Here is a 22,176-nt window from a genome sequence, read left to right as displayed (position 1 = left end):
TAACTGTTCACATCACCTTATAGTAATTGTTCAAAATGTCCACCTTCTGCCTAATACAGGCCTCACATTGTCTCATGGACTCCAAATGGATGCCAAATTCCTGGCATGTTTTGTATTGTCTCACAACCTGCCACAATTCGATTGCGGAGAGTTTCCACATCAGCTACCAGAGTCAAATACACCAATGACTTTAAATGGCCCCACAAGAAGAAATCTAGCGGGTTTAAATCAGTGAGCATGGAGGCCAGGCAGTTGGTCCACCCATGTACTTCAGGAGTCATAGATCTTGGTCGTCCTCTGTCGGCAGCACGAGGTGTAAAGGTCCCATATTCACAAAGGCAGTGATGGATATCTTCAAACATTTTCCTGTCTGGACATCTTCGTTCTGGGAACCTTTCATGGTACAAATGATGAGCTTTCAGAGAATTTCCGTCCGCAAACCGTACATAAAGTGCACATCCGCTTGCTCCTGATTTGAGTACATGGTTGGAATGGAAAACCACCAGATTCTGTCAGTACCTTTTGATGAAGGAAATCACCTGTGGGAGATAAGACATTCCGGTTAATAACTTGGGATCCAAACATTTCCGGAACTATGTTGATATAAAATATTTTTATTGTCTGCACAGGAGAACCTCATTCCTGAAGTTATGTCGTGTATTTTTGAGACACCCTATATATATATATATATATATATTTCCCTCCCCCAAGCGCACTGTATTATTTTATATATATATATACGGAGGGTGATTTAATTCATGGACTGGTGCAAGGTCTTATCTTAATTGTCATCATCTGAATCTTCTGTGGCTTTCTCCTCAAAACACTCTCTCTTGAACTTTAGACACTTTCGCCCTTGTCTTACCCATGCATTAAATGCTTCTTGCAGGCCATTGTGTCAGAGCAAAATGCTTGCTTTTCAGAGCTTTCTTCAGATGTAGACCCAGGAAGAAATAACATGGGGATCAGTCTGATGAATAAGAGGGATGTGACAGAACCTTGGCACCTACAGCAGTGATCTCTGCCTGCAGAATATTAGCCATATGGGGCCTGGCATTGTCTTGATGGAGAAACCAATTCACACTGGAATATGGCCATCGTACCAAGACTGTTTCCAATGCATTTAAACCCCATCTGATACAATAACAAATCACATATTGCTGTTCAATTTGTATGTCCAACATGATACTTGCTTCAAAATGATCGTCAGTGACAAGTGAAAAAAAACTCTTTTCACGCAACACTAGCTCAGCAAGTATTGGCGTGTACAAACAGAGTCTGCTCAGTAGCAATCGGGGAGAGCACCTCTAGTGTCAGTTATGGAAAGTTCGCACAGCAAACACAAAATGTTGCATCAGTCCACAAATTAAATGATCACCCCTCGTATGTATATATAAAATGTTGGATTTAAAGTGTAAAGGAGATATACTACAAAAATGTGTCATTGTAACCAGTCTCTTGTAATTTGCAGTAAAATAGTCTTAACTTCTACTGATATTATAAACAGTTGTATTAATAAAAATACATGAGAGGAACAAAACTGAGAACATTTTGAAATAAGTTTAGAAAAAAGTATGTTTACATCTTTGATGAGGAAAAAAAAAAAAAAAAAAAAAACGTTTAATTTTGACAAGTGTAATCAAAGAAAGTCATAAACATGAGAAGACTAGAAGAATTTTATAGAAGCAATAAAACCATGTTTCATCTGTTTTGTGTAAGTCATAATCCACTATGTGCTTTAACAAATAGGTATATACAGCGAAACTTCCATATAATGGACAGCCATGGGGAATAAGAATGTGTCCGTTAGAGAGAAGTGTCCACTAACAAGAAGTCTGAGGGAGAAAAAAAAAAAAGAAAGGAAGAAAAATCGTTAAACGTTTAATGTAAAATTAAATTAAAATATATACAGATTTTGAACAATATTTTTGTAAATAATATACATACAATTGTGCTATGCATATTATGACTTTATCTTAAGTAAAATACATACAGTAATCACTTATTTTCTTCTGAACCTTTTTCCGGCTGAAAATTTTGTTTTCAACATTTGTTTGGAGTGAAGAAACCATCGAAAGCCCTTCAGTATCTTCTTCAACAGCAAAAAACATTTTTAAACGATTGATTTGTATGAGCGCTTCTTCTATTTTCATCGGTGGTGGTTCGTCGTTAATATGTTCTTCGACAGAATGACCTCCTTCCATTTCTTCATCCTTATGAGGAACTTCTTGAAAAATATCGATGATAATGTCGTTGATATCTAGAGCACCATCTTCTGTAGTGAGGTTTGAGTCTATATCTTTGTAGCCAGTGTCACTTGTAGTGGAAGTATCGTACATTATCAATAGATGTTGAAGTTCTTGTTCTTCTTGGTGCTCCACATTGCTGCTCACAACTTCAATTTTTGCGTTTGAGAAGCCAGACTTTACAAAACAGTTCACGACAGTTTGTTTTCTAATTGCGTTTACTGAAGAGGAAATCCATCGAATCGCATCTAGGATGCTGAGTTTCTTTGCCAGGTCACTCGCACATGTTACATCGTTCATGTAACATGTGCGAGTTAAAATTTTTTATTATCCCTTGATCCAAGGGCTGACACTCTGCAGATGTGTTTGGTGGCAGAAAAACAATTTGAATGTTGGACAATTCAATGTGCGGATGAGATGCTGTTGTTGTTGTTGTTTGGTTTTTAGGAGCATTAGCAACTAAGGCCATATTGCTCCGGTGCGGTGGTCATTCCCTGACCTTTCCGCATCCTCCGTATTTGGTGGTGGTGGCCTCGAACCCCGGTCTAATCAAGAAGCGTGTGCTACGCACTGCTGCTCCTTCCCACCTGGCTATGGAAGCGCCGGATGAGATGCAGCATTATCCATGAAAAGAATAATTTTTCTGTTTTGACGAATCATGTTTTGGTTAAAGTGACTTATCCATTCATTCATGATATCTCGTGTCATCCACGCTTTTTTATTAGACTTCCAGTCAACATTCAAAAGATTCAACTTTATGTCCTTGAAACAACGAGGATTTTGTGGTTTTCCTATAACAAGAGGTTGTTCAAAGTCTCCCAGCATATTTGTACACAATAGTACAGTCATGCGTTCCTTAGAAATTTTTCCACCCTGGCACTTTTCGTTTTTTAGACTCATTGTTTTTTCAGGAAGAGCTTTAAAAAACAACCCTGTTTCGTCACAGTTGTAAATATCCTTAGCTTCAAAATCACGACATAAATCTTCCAATTTGACGGTACAGTCTGTTGCAACCCCAGTATCAACAGATCCACCTTCACCATTTACGGTTTTCCAAGAAATTTTATGTTGAATTTTGAACTTGTCTAGCCATCCCACAGAAGCTTTGAACTCATTTAATCCCATAGATTTTGCAACCTCCAAAGCCTTTTCCCTAATAATAGGCCCATTAATGGGAATTTTTTTAGCACGTGTGCGACAAAACCACTCATACGTAACATTGTCAATTTGAAGTCCAACAGTTTTCGGGAATGATTTTTGAACTGATCATTTCTGTTTTGCCAAAATTGTTTGAGACACCCTATTGGACAGGATACATTTTTTTTCTTTAGGATGTCGCTTACCTGCGTCTTCCCGATTTTGAATTTTGCAGTGAGATTGCGAACACTATTTTTTTGCCGATCATATGCATTAATGAGTTCAACTTTATCTTTTAAAGTTAAATGTTTACGAGAAGACATTGTGCACTTCACATGATACTGAACAAAACTGAAAACTGAAACTCAAAAGACGAAAGGCCGACAACCCCCCCCTGCACACACCGAATTCATCAGAAGTTTTACACGTGCCTTAAAATTCTTGTAAAAGGGTTTTAGAACTGCGACGTAAACCTTGATAAAATTCAGAGAATGGGAAATAGAAAATAAACACACGATTGAGGCAATACGTGGAAGGAACGTTCCTAGAAAAAGAGCTGTGAGCTCGCCCGCTGTCCGTTATGGGGAGATCAAATTAAGTGCTAATCTAAATGAAACAGTGCAGATTACATGGCCGCGTCTGTTACAGAGAATGTCCGCTAGACAGAAGCTGAAAACACGTTAAAACCAATAGAGAAGAGTTGGGGAATTTGAAAATGTCCGTTAAAGAGAGGTGTCCATTAGGAGAAGTTTCACTGTATCTGATCCTTGTCCCATTCAGTTTTATAAATAAGAAACAAAAAAAAATAAATTAAATAAATAAATAAATAAAATAAAAATAACAGGATACATATACCTGACAATTCAAGTAAATTCAGGGCTAAATTTCATGCTACAACAGCTATAAAACAATATAGCAGAACTAGGATATAGCCTATTTATGTACATAGCAATGAGAAACTACTTACTGCATTGATCTCATATCTCATATTGTCTTGGCTCTTCAGCATGAGCTGCATCAATATTGATCTACTCTAAATAAAAAGCACTGCTCCAGTGAAGAAATATCTTGCTTTTTATTTAAGGTATGTTATTACCCAGACAACATTTTGGAATAAAAAGAACTCCAAATCTTAAAAAGGCCCCTGATCTTGTTGTTGAGTAAGTAGGAACCATGAAGGCCTGAACAACAATGCAACAAGACATATCCATAATGTGAGATGCAAGATGGTATAGCAGATTAAAACGTCTCTATGACAACTGTAACACATTATTGTATAATGCGTTACAGTTGTAGTAGTAGTACAACTGTGTTATAGCTCTTGTAGCAGGCATGGCCTATTTATGTATGTAGTAAACCAGTTTGCTCATTGTTGTGTATAGCCTTATGGCCTAATTTTACTTTAGTTTTTAATATGATCTACCATCAAGCATTTTATATATATAGTGGATATATCTTGGTCACTGGGTTGTTCAGGTCTTCCTGGTTCTCACTTTACCCACCAATGAGATTCCAATAAGACTTGATACAGCTATCTGTGTAATGGCATCTACTATGTAAAAAGCAGTGTACCTCTCCACTAGAATAGTGTGTTTTTTTTTTGTTTTTTTTTTTTTTGTTTTTATTTAGAGTAGTGCAATATTGAAGCAACTCATGGCAAAGGGCCTCCACAATATTGGTGCACTAATTAGAAAACCTAATTTGCTATGTAATAAATTGGCTATGCTCTACTTGTACGTTAAACTGACACATATCTAAATGAGGTACAAGTAGGGAAAAGAATGCGAAGCTATAATATACAAAAATATTTGTATATTTATATTAAGAGGGTTAAGTGAGATTTTGTTATATTCCAAGGACTGGAGGATTAGACTACAATTGTTTAAAGTGGGATAAGAAATACTATGAGGCAAATAAAATCTTACTTTTGCTTACCTTCTGGGTCAAACATTTATGTAGTTTTGGTAAAATGGCCTTAATGATAGTTAGATGTATTTTTGTAGCTTTATTTTCATCTAAAACTTCTTTATCAGCAAATAGTGTATCTTTCTTATCACAAGGATCTTCAGTTATATCAATAAAATCAACACAAGGTATATTATCATCAGGTCCTGTAAAAGTAGAAGAAAAAGAAAGCATTATTGACAACCAAAGATAACGAACAAACGAACGAATGAACAAATGAACGAATGAAAGGACTTTAACCAATGTATTTATATGTTTTAGTGCACAACATACAAATGCTGATGAAAGGTAATTTGGAAAGGATGGCATTTACTGATTATCCATTAAATTATTTAAAATTGGCATATATGAGGTGTGATCAGTCATTTATCCTCAGTATGAGGATAAATGACTGATCACACCTCTCCTCAGTATGAGTTAGCACACACTGAATAGATGGTGTTTTATATGTTTTGTCTCATTTCAAAATGAGTACTTTTACTAAGTAGTGAATTTGCATTAAATCCCATTCAGAGAATATGCTATTTGTAATTCAGAGACTTTTCAGAGTTCTCTAAGTTTAAAGACAGTTTTCTTTGTTCTTACTTTTGCCGCTTTTCAACTTCAAACCCAATGATTCAACCATTTGTGTTCATGACCTGCTCAGCAGTAATTGACATTTAACTGTTTTCAAAGTTAAATGTAACTGTATTTCTTATGGAACATGTCAATCAACTGTAATGTAAGATTTGGGAAAGTGATGTGGTTCAGCCAGGTCTGTGCCTTGCATCCTTGCCAATTATCACAGAGTCACAAGTTCTCAAATATCAAGATCTTTGTTAATATGCTGCTACTTACCCACACTTTGTTTCTTCCATTATTATTGGCAGCAAATCGTGGATGTGCGTTTCTGTCTATGACAGAAACAAAGATCCAGTCCCCTCTATGGAAGACTCCCAGACTTTCAAGGCCCAAAAAAAAAAAAAGCAAAACAACTGAATCAAATGTGAAATCATGCTTATCGTATATTTTTAACTCAGAGTGCACTGTTCATTATGAACTTGCCCGACCAGCAAACTAGGAATATAACAAAACAGCTCTTTGAAAACTGCACAATACTATTTGGAAAAGATGGCCAGAAAAATGGACTTCAGGAAATTGGCACTCACATCATAAAAATGCTAAGGTATCAGAATAGTGTTTCACCACTCTTTCAAACTTCGTCTCTGATAGCCTTCATTACAGCCCCCACATTGTATTTTATACACTACTCCACTCTTACCACTAGTTACACTGCCTAGCCACTTTATTAGGAGTGTGATTAGGCTGTATGCAACACTTGTGCTTTCCATTCAAAAATTTCTTGTGAAGCACTCTGCCACTGTGGTCCTCCCATCTGCCATACTCACTGTAATTCACCCCCCCCCTTGAACACAACATAAGAACTATTAGGAATTCAAAAAGAAGCTTATTATGAATGCTTCCAGAGGTTGCAGAAACTTCAAAGGAAACCCATCTGAATAGTTGATAAGCTTCATCTCTAAACATTATTCAGTCCCTATCTTTTTGATTAGACTTTGTAAACAAAACTGTATAAAGCTTGCTGATGCTCATCACATTACAGAGTAGCAGCACAATGAATTAACCACAATAAAGGGATTTGTATCCATCATCATCATGAAATCTGCTATTTTGTAATATGATGAGCATTGGGCTGTTTTATACAACTCTGTGTGCCATCTCCTAACAGAGGTCAACAACCACCATGGCATATGTCTCTCTGTTTATACAATTATTAAAATTCACACTGCTCTGCATTGCCAGATTCTAATTTTCTTTTCTTCTCCATTCTTTTCTTTTCCCCCTCCTCTTCCCTTCTATTCTTTCCTTTTTGCTGCTTTCCTGCACTTTCCTATCTTTTCTTTGTTGTGCAGGAACATATCATGATGTTGCATTATATGCAAATTTCTGTTATTCATTGTATAATGATATATTTAAATTAATATTAATATTGCACAATACACTTTCACTCTGCCTCGAAAGCTACTCTTATTTTGTGTATACTAATACTTTCAGCCATTACATATTTTATCAGTTCTTAATTAGTTTTTACCTTTCTTTTGTTTTATACCATTTTAAGTTTAAGGGCACATATTGTTGAGATACCAGAGACATGGTGTCGCACAGATATAAGGAATGCAGAACTGGAATTTGGGGAATACAATGTGTACAGAAAGGATAGACAGGATAGGAAGGGAGGAGGAGGGGTTATGCTATTAGTTAAGAAACACATAAAATCCAAGGAATTGAAGCCAGTCGACATCGCTGGACAGGGCGGTGTCGAGTCAGTTTGGTGTGACATAAGCATTGGGGGATCAAAATTGAGAGTAGGAGTGTGCTATAGGCCCAATGACTCTGATGAGTATAATAAGAAACTGTACAGGGAAATAGAGTGGGCCAGAAAATCAGAGAGTCTTATAATGGGGGATTTTAATTTCCCAGATATTGACTGGAATTTGTTGTTTCATCACTCACACACTAGCAAGGCTTTTGTGGATTTATTAGACAATTGTTTTCTACATCAGCATGTTCGGGAGGCAACTAGAGGGAGTAATACTCTTGATCTGATTATCAGTAGTGATTCTTCATGCATTAAGAATCTGCAGATAAAGGAACCACTAGGTGGCAGTGATCACAGTGTGCTGAAGTGGGATTTACTCAAAGAGGTAACTACCATCAGGGGTAAAGGGAAGGGTTTTTGCTTTCATAAAGGTGACTACGATGGTCTGAGATAGTATTTAAATTCTATACAGTGGGACCAACTGATGATGTTACAACAGCAAATTCAAAATGGGAAGCATTCAAAGAAATGCTTCCCACTTGGAAGCTAGTTGGCTTTTCATACCAACTAAGAAATACTGTTCAAGATTTAGGCCGAAATGGATGTCAGATGAACTAATTGGACATGCAGCAGAGAAGAAAAATGCATGGGATACATATAAATTAACAGGTGATAGAGAAGCCTATAATAGATATAGGCTGGTCTGTAACCAAGTCACAAAGAAGGTTAGGCAGGCAAAGGCAGATTACGAGAAATCTTTGGCAAAGGATGCAAAGAAAAACAGTAAAGAGTTCTTTACTTATGTAAACTCTAGAAGGAAGGGGATGAATCAGATTGGTCCACTTGATATCGATGGTTCAACTGTTGATGATTCTGCTCAGGTAGCTAACTAACTAAATGAATATTTTGCATCTACATTCACACATGAGGAGTTATTCAGGGAGGGGAATTCCAGAGGTGTATTAAACTCTGGCAGTAAGCTAGATAATCTTGTAATAACTGAGAGTAAAGTGAAGGAGAAATTGTTGAAGATAAACATAAGAAAGGCACCTGGGGTGGATGGAATCTATCCAGTTATATTAAAGGGGGCAGCAAAGGAAGTAAGCAAACCCTTAGCCATAATTATGAGAGCTTCCTTGGACTCAGAGGAGGTACCCATTGACTGGAAATGTACAAATGTGATCTCAATCCACAAAGGAGGATTAAAGGCTGACAAAAGTAATTATAGACCTGTGAGTTTAACTTCTGTTCCAGGGAAATTAATGGAGGCACTGGTTAAAGAAGCACTGCAGGATCATCTAGACAAGACTTCAGTTATAGTTCAGACACAGCATGGGTTTGTTAAAGGGAAGTCTTGTCTGACCAATTTGATTGGATACTATGATATATTCACAAAGAAACTGGATGCAAAGAATAATTTTAATATCATATATTTGGATCTTAGAAAGGCTTTTGATACTGTTGCACATGGAAGACCGCTGCACAAATTAGAGCAGTGTGGCATTGGAGGCAAATTGTTGCTATGGATAAAGGGATGGTTGGGAGGGAGAAGACAGAGAGTGGTAATCAATGGGCACTGCTCTTTGTAGACTAATGTTATTAGTGGAGTCCCCCAGGGTTCAGTGTTGGGTCCATTGTTGTTCTCTGTATTCATTAATGATATCAATGATGGTATATCCAGCTTAATGACACCAATGACAGTACGCTGTTGCAAGAGGATCTAGAAAAGTTGAGAAGACGGGCTGAGTGGCGGCCGCTGAAGTTTAACATTGACAAATGTAAAGTACTGCATATGGGAAGCAGTAACCCCAGAGTAATGTATCAACTGTGTGGTTCTACAGTGACAGTGGTAGAGAGTGAAAGAGGATCTGGGGGTAACTGTGCAGGCAGTCTGCAAGAGTACCTCATGGTGTCTTGTCAATGATATACAGGAATTTTTCTAGCAGGGATACGGAGGTGATTATCCCCTTGTATAAGGCAATGGTCAGGCCACACCTTAAGTACTGTATACAGACCTGGAGGCCTCATTTTAACAAGAATGTAGAGCTGTTGGAACGAGTAGAGAGAAGGGCAACAAAATTAGTGAATGGAACAAAGGGTTGCTCTTATGAAGAAAGGCTTAAATTTTGCAAATTATAGTGTCTGGAAACTAGGCATCTGCGAGGTGATCTGATTGAGGGTTTTTAAAGCCTTGAATGGTTTGAGCATACTCAATGGTTGTGGGATTCTTCCTCTTTCTCAGAATCATCACCTGAGAAGGCATAAATTCAAATTGAGGAAAGACAGTTATAGGATAGATGTGTGGAAGTTTGCCTTTAGCCAGCGGGTGGTATTGCTGGAACAAACTCCCATCTGTTGTTGTAGAAGTTGATAGCTTAAACAGATTCATGGCAGAACTAGACAAACATTTGGAGTGATTGGATGGGTGAAATGAGAAGGGTGTGTGTGTGTGTGTTTTTGGCTGATGCTATATAAGCTTGCTTTCTTGCATCATGTGTGCCCTTGCTAATGCATAAAAGACAAGTGGTGTAACCACAAAACCACCAGGAAGACAGTGACAAGGAAGAAGATAGCCCACATTAAGTGGACATTTTTAAAATGTGTTACCAACGTAATAACAATCATGATAAATGAAACTGATTACTTGAAGTAAAAAGTGAAAACAAACTGCATCACAATCCACTGGTAGTGAATCAGATGACAACAGGTGAATTTTTGTAGTTCAATATTCTGAGGAGCAATAATTAACAACTATTATTTTCTTAGTTGTGTTTAAGTAGGCTATGCAATCTGAGAAGGGGAGGAAATATCATTTCCCACTGATGCAATGCCTATGGTCAAAGACTTTATGCTATGACTTGATATCAGAAATCTCAATTCAATATCATCATCTGACAAAAATGACAAAGATCATCAAATCCCTTCCGAACTTCTCTGTAACAGGACCATAGTATCTGTAGCTGCTGCCTCAAAATCAGTAGCTTTTTCTTCCTAAACATCTTGGTAAATCTTTACAACAAAACTCTCACTCAAGCTTATGAACCTTCATAATGGAAATGCTAGAGTTACTCTTGCCCCCAAGAATACAAAACCATATGAGCTAAACTATTTCACAGCTATCTCTATTTGCTCCCCTTTACTAAAGCTTTTAGATAAAATTCTCTTGAAATTACTTTCTAGGCAAATTTTTGCTTCTAGACCAGAATCAATTCAATATATCATCTCAGCACGCTCAAAACAAACATGTCTTCTTCAGCTCATTTCCATGATTTAGGTAACATTACAGAAAATGGAGAATCTGCACTGCTCCTTCCTTGATATAACAGCTGCCATTGACTCGGCTGCTGTTGTTCCTCTGATATCTCTGCTCCAGAACTACTATTGCATCTCAGGATCTCAGCTGAAAGTGATTCAACAGTTACTTTATGATTGCACTCTTATCTTCCCTTCCCTAACAAATCTGCAACCTGCATTCAGAATATTAGCACAAGGCTAATATTCTGAAGGTGGAGCCCTCTTGGTCCTGTTATTCCCTGGCCATACTCTTTCCTTTTCTTTCAAGTGACCCGAACTTCAGCTGTTATGCTGATGATATTTTCCTGGATTTTCCTACAGTTAGAATCAAATCTAAATTAATTTCCCCTGTAAACCAGATTAAATTCTTTTCACAATTCAACTGCTATAATGGAAATATTTTGCCATATTTATGCCACCTCACTTCCACTATGCATCTACTCTGGTCTTTCATCTTAAAATCCACTCTGCAGCCTATCATTTTGGTTAAATATTTTCTCGTCAGATGGTTAAACACCAAGCATGGACATCCTATTGCATCATCTTGAAAACAGCTGCACCAGCAAGTTGAAATAGTTTATTACTGTTCACTAACAATACAAAGCAATTCAGTATTTTGTAACTCTGATCATTGGCCAAAGTGACTTCCTTAATGCCTGGGACTTGCTTCGGTGGCAAATTCCACCCAAGTCCACCACAGCCACTCTTTCTCTTCAGTCTAAACTTTCCAGAATAAACAGATTTGATTCAATTTTCATCAATAACTCCATCGAGCCAGCCACCTCCTGCAATCTTGACACTGATGTCTGGATTCACGACAAATTGTACAGAAAAAGTATTTTAAATTCACTTATATCAAACTTTTAACTTCTGCAGACTTGCTAATTCCAGTTTCACTGAGCTTGTTACATTTTTATTTTATTTTATTCCTTTTGTTAAAGCCACATTCACCTATTTTATATTTTATTATTATCACCTAAATTATGCAAATTCTACTAGCTTGGCTGTACCAGGGTATTGTCCTTATTTTACTGGATGGCAATAAATTATTTTATATATAAAATAATTTAAATACATATTTAGAATTTTAAAGACATTAACTTCAGAAGCTTGGTAATTGGAAGTATTTCCAAACAATCGTACACCAATGAGCTAAAACATTATGACCAGCGAGTCGCTATGCAAATCGAAGAAACTGTAGATGAACTACAGTGCGTGCATGGACCAAGACATGGTATAAAAAACACCAGATACTGAGCTCTGTTAATCAGTGTTACTCTTGTTCTTCAGACGGGAAAGGCAGCTGACTTAAGTGAGTTTGACAAAGGCCAAATTGTAACGGCCAGAAGACTGGGTCGAGCATATCTGAAACAGCACGGCTGGTGGGGTGCTCACGGTCAGCCGTGGTTAGTACCTACCAAAAGTGGTCTGAGGAGGGAAAACCCACGAACCTCCTGCGAGGTGTTGGATGACCACGGCTCATCGATGCTCAAGATGAGTGAAGGCTCTCCCAGATGGTACGTGGCAACAGAAGAGTGACTGTGGCACAACTCGCCGGTAATTGGAATGCTGGTGACGGGAATAATGTGCACAACACACAGTACATCAAACCCTGCTGAAAATGGGGCGCGTAGCCACAGGCCACTCTGAGTGCCCACGCTAACCACAGTTCACTGGCGACAGCACCTACAATGGGCATGTGAGCATCGAAACTGGACCTTGAGTGATTGGAAGAAGGTCATCTGGTCCGACGAATCACGTTTCCTGTTTTTTTTTTTTTTTTTTTTTCCTTGTTAGTTGTTGGTGCATCAGCTTCTATGACCATAATGCACCTCCCAAAGGTTTTGCATTTTACTATGATCCAAGCCCGAGGTGGGATTCTAACCCGCGACCTTTGGGTTGCAGGCACTTTACCCACCTGGCTAGCCCGGTCGGCACGTTTTCTGTTGCACCATGTCTGGATGCACTGTGGGACAAAAGCAAGCTGGTGGTGGTGGTGTCGTGCCTTGGGTGATGTTCTGGTGGGATACCCTGGTCCAGTCATCAATGTGCCGGGCACTCTGATGTCTACTACCTACCTAAACATGATTGCTGACCAGGTACACCCTTTCATGGCAATGGTCTTTCTCTCTGGATGTGCCATCTTTCAGCAGGATAATGCGCCATGCCATACTTGTTTGTTTGTTTGTTATTTGGTTTTTAGGAGCATTAGCAACTAAGGCCATACTGCTCCGGGATATGCAGTGGTCATTCCCTGACCTTTCCGCATCCTCCGTATTTGGTGGTGACGGGCCCGAACACTGGTCTAATCAAGAAGCATGTGCTACGCACTGCTGCTCCTTCCCACCTGGCTACGAAGGCGCTCATGCCACACTGCATGGATTGTTTGAGACTGGTTCGCAGAACATGAGGAAGACTTCCAGGTATTGCCCTGGTCTCCAAATTCCCCAGACATCAATCCCATTGAACATCTTTGGTTTGCGTTGGAACAGTAACTCCGATCTGCGGCATCTCAACCACGGACCTTACAGGAGTTATGGGATCTGCTGGTTACGTGTTGGTACCAGATACCACAGACACATTTCGAAATCTTGTAGTGTCCATGCCTTGCTGGATACGAGCTGTTTTGGCTACATATGGAGGACCAACAGCATATTAGGTATAATGTCTGGTCATAATGTTTGGCTCGTCGGTGTTGTTTTTACAGTAAAAATCAGAAAATTATTTAAGGTTGTGTGACACTATGAAAATACAGTGTATAATACATGGTATAATATGAAAATTTCTTCAAAAATACAAGCAAGGGTTTCTAATGACCATTGAATTGTATAATTATATAATTCCTCCTATTAACAATATTAGAAATCTTACCTATTTCCATAAAAGCTATGATCAAATCTGGATGCTAAGGAGTCAGTAAGATAAGCAAAATCATCATTGTTACCATCATCAAATCTGTTATACTCAGTAGAGAAAACAGGTTGATGGTACAAATCTGTTCTGGATTATCAGCCTTTCATTCACTATTTTCCTAAATGCTATCATATTTACTGTAAGATCTTTAGTTCTAACCAGAATAAGCACTCTTTCTTCTAATGCTTGTTTGACTTTGTCAATCCACCTTCCTCTTGGTCTGCTTCTGGACCTATTATCATTCATTTTGGCTTCAAATAGGCATTTAGTTTCAAATACTTTTGTTTCACTTATCTTTTTGGCTATTTATTAACTAATTTTCTGATTTTCTCATTTGGAATGTGGTCTTCACATTGTTTTCATCTTTTAATTTTTTACATATTTTTTAAAACTCTCATTTCTGAAGATTGCAATTTTTGATCAGTTCCTTTATTTCTTACCCAGGATTAAAATTATACAAACTTTTTATTTCCTTAAAAGATTATTCTTGTTGCCACATTTTTTGTAAAATTTGAAAGAGCAGATTTAAAGGTACTTTGCCATGCAAAGTACCAAAATATCATAATATAAGCAATTCCTAAATACAGGATCGTGGTATAAAGATGGTACTTGTATATGCATCTGCTCTGATATTCCTTGTCAAAGACTTCCTTTTCTGGAACCGCTCCACTCCATTCTATCAAAATCACCGTTGCTTCTAACATTCTCCAATTATACTAATCACTTGTTGATAATCTAACTTTTCCAATACTGACATCGTTTTCCTTGGAGATTATAATGTCCACGCTTCTAGATGGTTAAGATTCTGAAGCTTTTGAGTACTAACGATTCCAGTTTGTTCATTTGCCTATGATTCCTTTTGCTTAAGAGGTGGTACTTGTATATGAATCTGCTCTGATATTCCTTGTCAAAGACTTCTTTATCTAGAACCTCTCCACCCCATCCTGTCAAATTTACTGTTGCCTCTACCATTCTCCAACCTTACTAATCACTCACTGACTTCCTTTCTTTTAAGCTCGTTGACAATCTAACTTTTCTAATACTGACATTGTTTTCCTTGGAGATTGTATTGTTCATGCCTCTAACTGGTTAAGATTCCAAGGCTTTTGACTACTAAAGACTTCAGTTTGTTCATTTACCTACCAGGATACCAGGCAATCATAACCACACACACCCAACACTCTTGAGCTTTTCCTCACCAACAATCCTTCAAAATATGTAGTCAATGTCAGTGGCCTTCCAGGCATCTCAGATCCCAACTTGGTGATGGTGTCTTCTCAAATGAAGCCTCTCTCTCCCATGGTCATTCTCAGCCTTGTGTCATTTGGCATTATAAGAATGCAAAATCAGATAATCTTCTTGATTTCCATTTCTCCTTTCCTTGGTTAGATTACTGTTTTACATCTTGTGATCCTAATGTTTGCTCAGAATAAGACAGCAAAATTATTCTTTTAAGGATGAAATCCATTATTCTTCATTTCTTTTTCATTATTCTTCATTCTGTTCAAAATAAGAATGTATAAATAGCAATTGGCTTGTATCCAAATATACAGCTTCATTTTTTGCTTACACAAAAGCTTGCAATTACTGTACAACAGTTAATAAACTCAAACTCAATTTTGAACAGGCTAAGACAGGGGTCGGCAACCTGTGGCTATTTGAGCATGTAACTACGGCTCTTTAACTTTTAGCCCACATGAAACATAATATGAAACAGAGTTAGAGGACTTAAAAATCAAGGACAGGTGGAGTCCAAGACTAAAATGCCCTAAAACTGAAATTGAGGATTTGGAAAGGCAAAAGGCTGCCCTTGAAATTCTACACAAATGGATGGCAATAGATGAGTTGAAAAAGCAAGACCAAATTGTATTTGATGTGTGGAGTAGCTTACCGGACAAGTATATAAATTTGAAAATATTTGAGTTTGGACTTCTCTGTTTTTTTTTTTTTGACATATTTCTGTGAGCAAATATTTTTGAACATGAACTATATTAAAAATAAATCAAGAAACCGTCTCAACAATGCAAGTCTCTCAGCAAGTTTAAAGATGAAAATTACGGCATACTAACCTGATGTTGAGAGACTCGCTCAAGAAGTTCAGCAGCAGAAGTCACATTAATTCGTACCTAACTGGATGTTTGTTTCGTTTTTTCAGTATTAATAAATAATATTTCAAAAAATATATATTTTTAATAAAACACTTTCCCACTCTATTCCATTTCTTAAACTCCCCCTGCCCCCAGCATGAGTGGAGGTGCGGCTCTTCGGATTTTCTTTTTTTAAAATTAGATCAAAAATGGATCTTCACTCAAAAAAGGTTGCCAACCCCTGAGCTAAGAGTAGAAAACTTGCCTCTTATACAAATGGTAGTATTTCAGCCTCTTGCCAAAGATAGTGGCTGCAACCTTTGCTCATCTATATTGCTAAAATAATGAGAATATAACTGCACATACAAAAATATTACTACAACATTCTTAATGAACAAAAACAAATAATGACTATCATTTATTTGAAACTGTCTCCTAAACTTTGAAATTGTCTCCTAACAGAGAAAACACATTTCATACGTGTGTGTACATCTCATTTCTATTACTAGAATGTCACCAACTAATAAAATTTTAGGACTGAAAGCATCAAGCTATGAGACAGTTTTGTGCATGTGCATCATTTTCCCAGTTATTTATAGTTGAATTTTAAAAAGCTGAAGTTTGCTTGTTATTGTTTGTTATTTGGTTTTTAGGAGCATTAGCAACTAAGGCCATATTGCTCCGGGATATGCGGTGGTCATTCCCTGACCTTTCCGCATCCTCCGTATTTGGTGGTGACGGGCTCGAACCCCGGTCTAATCAAGAAGCGTGTGCTACGCACTGCTGCTGTTCCTTCCCACCTGGCTACGGAGGCGCCAACTGAAGTTTGCATATTAGGCATCTTTATCATAACATCTTATAATAATGTTATAATAATGACGATACAAACTTTGGTTTGTTCTACAATTTAACTATGATCAAATGATTCATTTACATAAAACAATCTCACAGAATATTATCAATTAAAAAAACTTAAATTGATGCATAATCTGGTGTAACAGAAAGAAATTATCAGATAAAATTAAAGGGAAACTAACTTAACCATAGTTATATTTATTAGATGATTAAATTTACTAAAAGCCTGTATAGTTCAAGCACGGCTTCCACTGTTGTTAAAATTCAGTATTTCTGAAAAATAAAACCCGTAAAACGATCATAAAAGATTATTTTGTTTAAAATTATATGTCAGTAGGGAATGGTATATTCTAAAATGAGGGTTCAAATTTTCAAAGTGTCATTTGAATTATTTCATTCAAGATGAGTGTATGAGTATTGCTCCATGTTTTTCTGCTCCAAATGGCTGATGAAAACAACTTAAATAAGAAGAATAAAGTTGTTTATTGCATACTTCTATTAAGGAAATGTAATGAATCTGACTTTTAATGTGGTTGCTTCTTTCACCTCAATTATGGTTCTAGATATTCTTGTCTCTAAAAAGCCTCAAAAAACAAATCAGGTGTGTTCAGACTGGGTTTAGGGATCCAGAGACCACTTAAAATTGAAGTGGTGGATGAATACTTTCGCACCAAAGTTTAGCATGCAACAGAATTAATTTTTACAACTGAGAAATTCTATTTTTTTTTATACTCAAGTGCAATTTTATTCCTACTTTTTTTAACTGACTGTAGATAATTATAAATGTTAATCAGAATTTCACAATCTGTGCATTTATAAGCCTAACAGCAATTTTGTTTAATTATATGAAAAATCAAATATCAAAATTTGGTTCAACAATAAAGTTGAACAGCTAACCATTTATTATAAAATATTGTGGTATGCACTCTTAGGATAGAGAGAGAGAAAAAAAAAAAAAAAAAAAAAAAACAAAGCAGAAAAGACAATTTCATTTACCTATGTCATGTTGTGTATTAGTAATTTCTGGTTCCATTTTTATAAAAGTACTTTCCTTCCTATTCCCCTTTTTCCTAGAAGGTGGAGCTTTCAGGTTTGATTCTATTACCTGAGACTTAGACAAATTAAAGTGGAAAGAATTTAGGACTGCCACAATCACCCTGAAATGTAACGTAAAATGACACAAAGCTAAATAACATTTGGCAAAATAGCTTTTCAACATATGAAGCTTTAAAAATTAATATCAAAAGTTTATTGGCATTTAGTCACTAAATTTATGATTAAATTAATGTACTGACTTTACAATACTGTTTATTTTTTACATAATAAATAGCTAATTACTTACTTAGGCTGACTGGTATAAATTTTTCCCTTTTTTTTTTTTAAATTGAAAAGTGACTTAACTCTATTATTTTATAAATTTCTGCATTTTAATTATTTCATAATTACAGCAATAGATAAGCAAGTTTTTCCAAAGAATAAGTCAAAGCATCAAAAGTATTACATAGTATTTCTGTCTTAGAAACAAATATTTGTTTTTGATATTTATTACAAGAAAATATTTGATTCTGCAAAAAAGGCATGAATATATAAGAGTAATTTGAAAAGTTTGTGACCTACCACACATTTTTTATTTGAATATAAAATGAATAGAATAATATTAAATTATAAATATTTCATGCATGTAACAAAAGTTTTGGCATAATATCGTAAACATTAGACTACTTCATTTTTCTACCTTCTTATTTCCACTTTCTTGTTATTCTATTCAACGTATATAGATATATTTATTTATTTATTATTAGACTAAATTCCAAATAGCAAATTTTTAATGTATGGTACTCACCTTATGCAATCTGGAATAATTATTAAGGTGATTTGATGGCTAAATTTTGGGTTGAATAATTTAAATTAAAAAGCGAGATAAAAAATAAATTACTTTGACGGAATTTAAAATAAGCGCAAGGAGGTAGAAGTGCACAACTCTGTCCCTGGTTGTCATGAAGGATAATTAATTAAAAAACTCTGAGTAATATAAAACTGATAAGCCAATAGTCATAACATGGACTTTCATTTAGTTAAAAATGTCTTCAGTTGGCAAAGTTGAGTAGAGAGTGAGCGTTTGCTATATTTAAAAGAAATATCTATACTCCCACGATGCTCTTTGGAACATGTGGGAATCTCGAATGTGAGAGATTCCAGACCGGGGAAAGATGAAGGGGCGCTTTGCATTTATGATGTTAAGTTTAGAGTGGTGACGGAACCATTCAATAATGAGAGCCTCATATTGGAGAATTTTGTAGCTGGTTTTTAGTTTAACTATGGTAATGGCGGAATCAACTAGGGAAGGGGGTGGTTATGGGTATGGGCATGTATTGTGAGCTCGGTGCTAGATTGTCCTGTTCTAAAAAAGTTATAGTGATAATATGCCTGTGTATTAGAGGTTTTTGTGGAACCGAACTTGTTGTAGTGCTTCCAATATAGCAAGCATTACAGTTTTGTTGGCATCTGATAAGATATATTATGTTGTTCATATCGCTTGTCGAGTACTTGTGTGTATCTTTATATGTATTGAATAAAGATCTGAGTTTGTTGTATGCTGAAAATATGAGAGTGATATCTGTGCTTGTAAACACCCGACAGAACTGTCCTGCGAGTTCACCGTGATAGGGAATGATGATACGTGTATTTGCTTTAGAAATGTGTTTGGTTGAGTTGTTGATATTACTTTTTGCAATGAAAATAGTGTGTTGAATTAGTTGGGATGGGTAGCTCCTAGCTATAAACTTTTTGTGAGATATTGGAGTTTGTTGGATAAGTCATCTTGTGAGGAGCTATATTTTATGGCGTTATGGATTTCGTTATAAAGGACGGCTTTTTTTGTGCTAAGTGGGTGGTGCGATGCGAAGTGTAAATATTTCCCTGTGTGTGTGATTTTTCTAAAAATCTTGGTGCCGAGTTTGGCGCCTGTTTTGTAAATGGTAAGATTGAGGAAGTTGATTTGTTTGTTCGCTTCAATTTCAAGTGTGAATTTCAATCTATCGTGTATTGAGTTGAATTTTGAAAAAAGATTGTCTATTGTGGATTTATTACCTATTATAAGTATATCATCTGAGTAACATGTGTATAATTTTATCTCTGAAGGGAAAGGGTGTAAAATTTGGTTTTCTATTGTAGCTAAATACATTTCAGACAAAGGGGCAGAAATACCTAGACCCACGGGTAGGCCAAATATTTGCTGAAATATTTTGTTGTGGAACCCGAAATATCTGGCATCTACTAATAATGAAGTGAGTTCTACGATACTGTTAATGGAGAGAGGGGTGCGTTTGGTTAAGGTGTCATCTGTCATTAAGAATTCTCGTAAGGCTTGTAAAGTGAATGGTACATGCACATTTGTGTATAAAGATACCACGTCAAAAGACGCTAAGATGTCTCCATCAGAAATTGTAGTAAATTTCAAATAGCAAATGCTTAAACTACATTAAGCATTTGCTATTTGGAATTTAGTCTAACAATCACGGTATTTTAAGAACTCTATAATTTCTCATATTATTTATTATTATTATTATTATTATTATTATTATTAATTAATTTATTATTTTCAGAGTTTAAAAAAGTCAGGTCCACCAAAATCAATAATGTCATAAAAGAAGAGAGTAATAATAAAATACCTTATATTGAAAACATCCTCTGGGAAGCAAAGCAACAAGGATATTTGTGGAGACTCTACATGATGAGTGTGTCATCAGTATCACCAAGGATTTGGTTGCTGAATTCAGAAGAGGTCTCAGAGTTGGAAAATATCAATTAGGGCTTGCAAACTGGTTTTATAAACCGGTTAAATCCGGTTTTCATATTGAGTTGTTAAAACCGAAACCAAGCTTCTAAAACCGGATTCGAATATTTTTTTAGTTAGCCCTCGAATATAGTTTTTTGTTACGCACATTTTCTTTTGTTTGCTCGTTTGTCTGGATCGTTCAACTGCTTTATGTTTTAAACATTTTATTTTATGTTTAGGTATGAATCTCACGGGCAAGTGGCCCAAATCTAGGAGGGGTACCTTTTATCTTCCCACCTGCATCTTTTGAAACTTGCCTCGTTTACTCTTCATTCAGTGCTTGCGAGAGTGATGCACAGTATTGTGCCTTTGTTATCTTCAATATTTTTATTTAAAATTGTCGGTGTTATAAATTCCTACTAATTAATACTTATTACTCTTAATATGTCTAAGATGAAATCAAATGTATGGAATTATTTTGCTCGAAAAAGCAAAGATGAAGCACAATGTTCGAAATGTCAGAAGATAATGAAGTCGTCTGGAGGATCTACATTATCTTTGATGTTGCATTTAAAGAAAATGCATCAGATTGACATTAAACAAGATAACAGTGAACCTCCCGTAAAAATGGTAAGAACATTAGAAAACTTTATCGTTAAAAAATCTATGGAAGAAGCGATTTCAAAATTAGCCGCTTTAGATGGATTTTCTTTTAATTCAATTGCCAAGAATGAGTTTATACAATCAAGCCTTCACCTTCAGAGAAATAAATACGATAAATTACCACCAGCCTCAGTGAATGGAATTAAAAATATGGTTCTGAATTATTATAAAACTAAGAAAGAAGAACTCATTCAGCAATTCAAAAATTCATTGGTTTTGGGTGCACGGTATTCATTGACTCTAGACGAATATACGTCTATACAAAATAAAAGGTATATGAATATAAATGTGCATTCAAGAGACAATCATTGGTCGTTAGGTCTTATTGAAATTAAGGGTTCACTTGATAGCAGAAGAACTGAGCAAATTGTGAATGGATACTTGAAGGAATTTGGTTTGAACTTGGATGAGGATATTGTTGCCTGCACCACCGATGGAGCAGCAACAATGATGATTAAGTTTAGCAAGCAAATTACACCTAATCATCAACAATGTATAGCCCATTGCATACATCTGTCAGTTATAGATGTACTTTTTTTATGAAAAAGCAATCAATTATGGTGTCACAGTCTCTGAGTCTCCCAAAGACAATGAAAATAATGAAGAAAGTAGTGATGATGAAGAAGTTGAAAAAAGACAGCAAGGCATGCTTTATCAAACCAACTTTACCAATGAGCTCATTTATTTCTTCAATCTGATGGCCAATATTGCACAAACTATTAACAAAGTTAGAAAAATTTGCAAGCTTTTTCGAAAATCGCCTACCAAAAATGACATATTACAAAATTTTGTTAAAGCAAAATTTAATGGGAAAGAATATAAACTTATATTAGATTGCAAGACTAGATGGGATAGCACATTCTATATGATCGAGAGATTTTTGAAATTGAAAAATTGCATTCCAAATGCTCTATGTGC

At 36.1% G+C, this 22,176-nt stretch overlaps 1 protein-coding gene across 1 annotated transcript in view; it reads right to left on the bottom strand.

Moving 5' to 3' along the window:
* The window catches only part of LOC150084145 (small subunit processome component 20 homolog), a 343,987-nt gene that overhangs the window by 218,976 nt on the left and 102,835 nt on the right, over positions 1-22,176 (bottom strand). The window contains exons 12-13 of the mRNA XM_090376133.1: positions 17,814-17,974; positions 5,319-5,494 (exon numbers count right to left, since the gene is read on the bottom strand). Of these exons, the coding sequence (XP_090232259.1) occupies positions 5,319-5,494; positions 17,814-17,974 (337 nt within the window). The remainder of the gene's footprint in view (positions 1-5,318; positions 5,495-17,813; positions 17,975-22,176) is intronic.

The sequence above is a fragment of the Mastigoproctus giganteus genome, chromosome 6 (assembly GCF_048544385.1).
Source record: "Mastigoproctus giganteus isolate SK-2022 chromosome 6, ASM4854438v1, whole genome shotgun sequence".
Classification (NCBI taxonomy): domain Eukaryota; kingdom Metazoa; phylum Arthropoda; class Arachnida; order Uropygi; family Thelyphonidae; genus Mastigoproctus; species Mastigoproctus giganteus.
The sequence above is the reverse complement of the archived record's forward strand: the minus strand, read 5'-3'. Positions and strand labels throughout refer to the sequence as shown.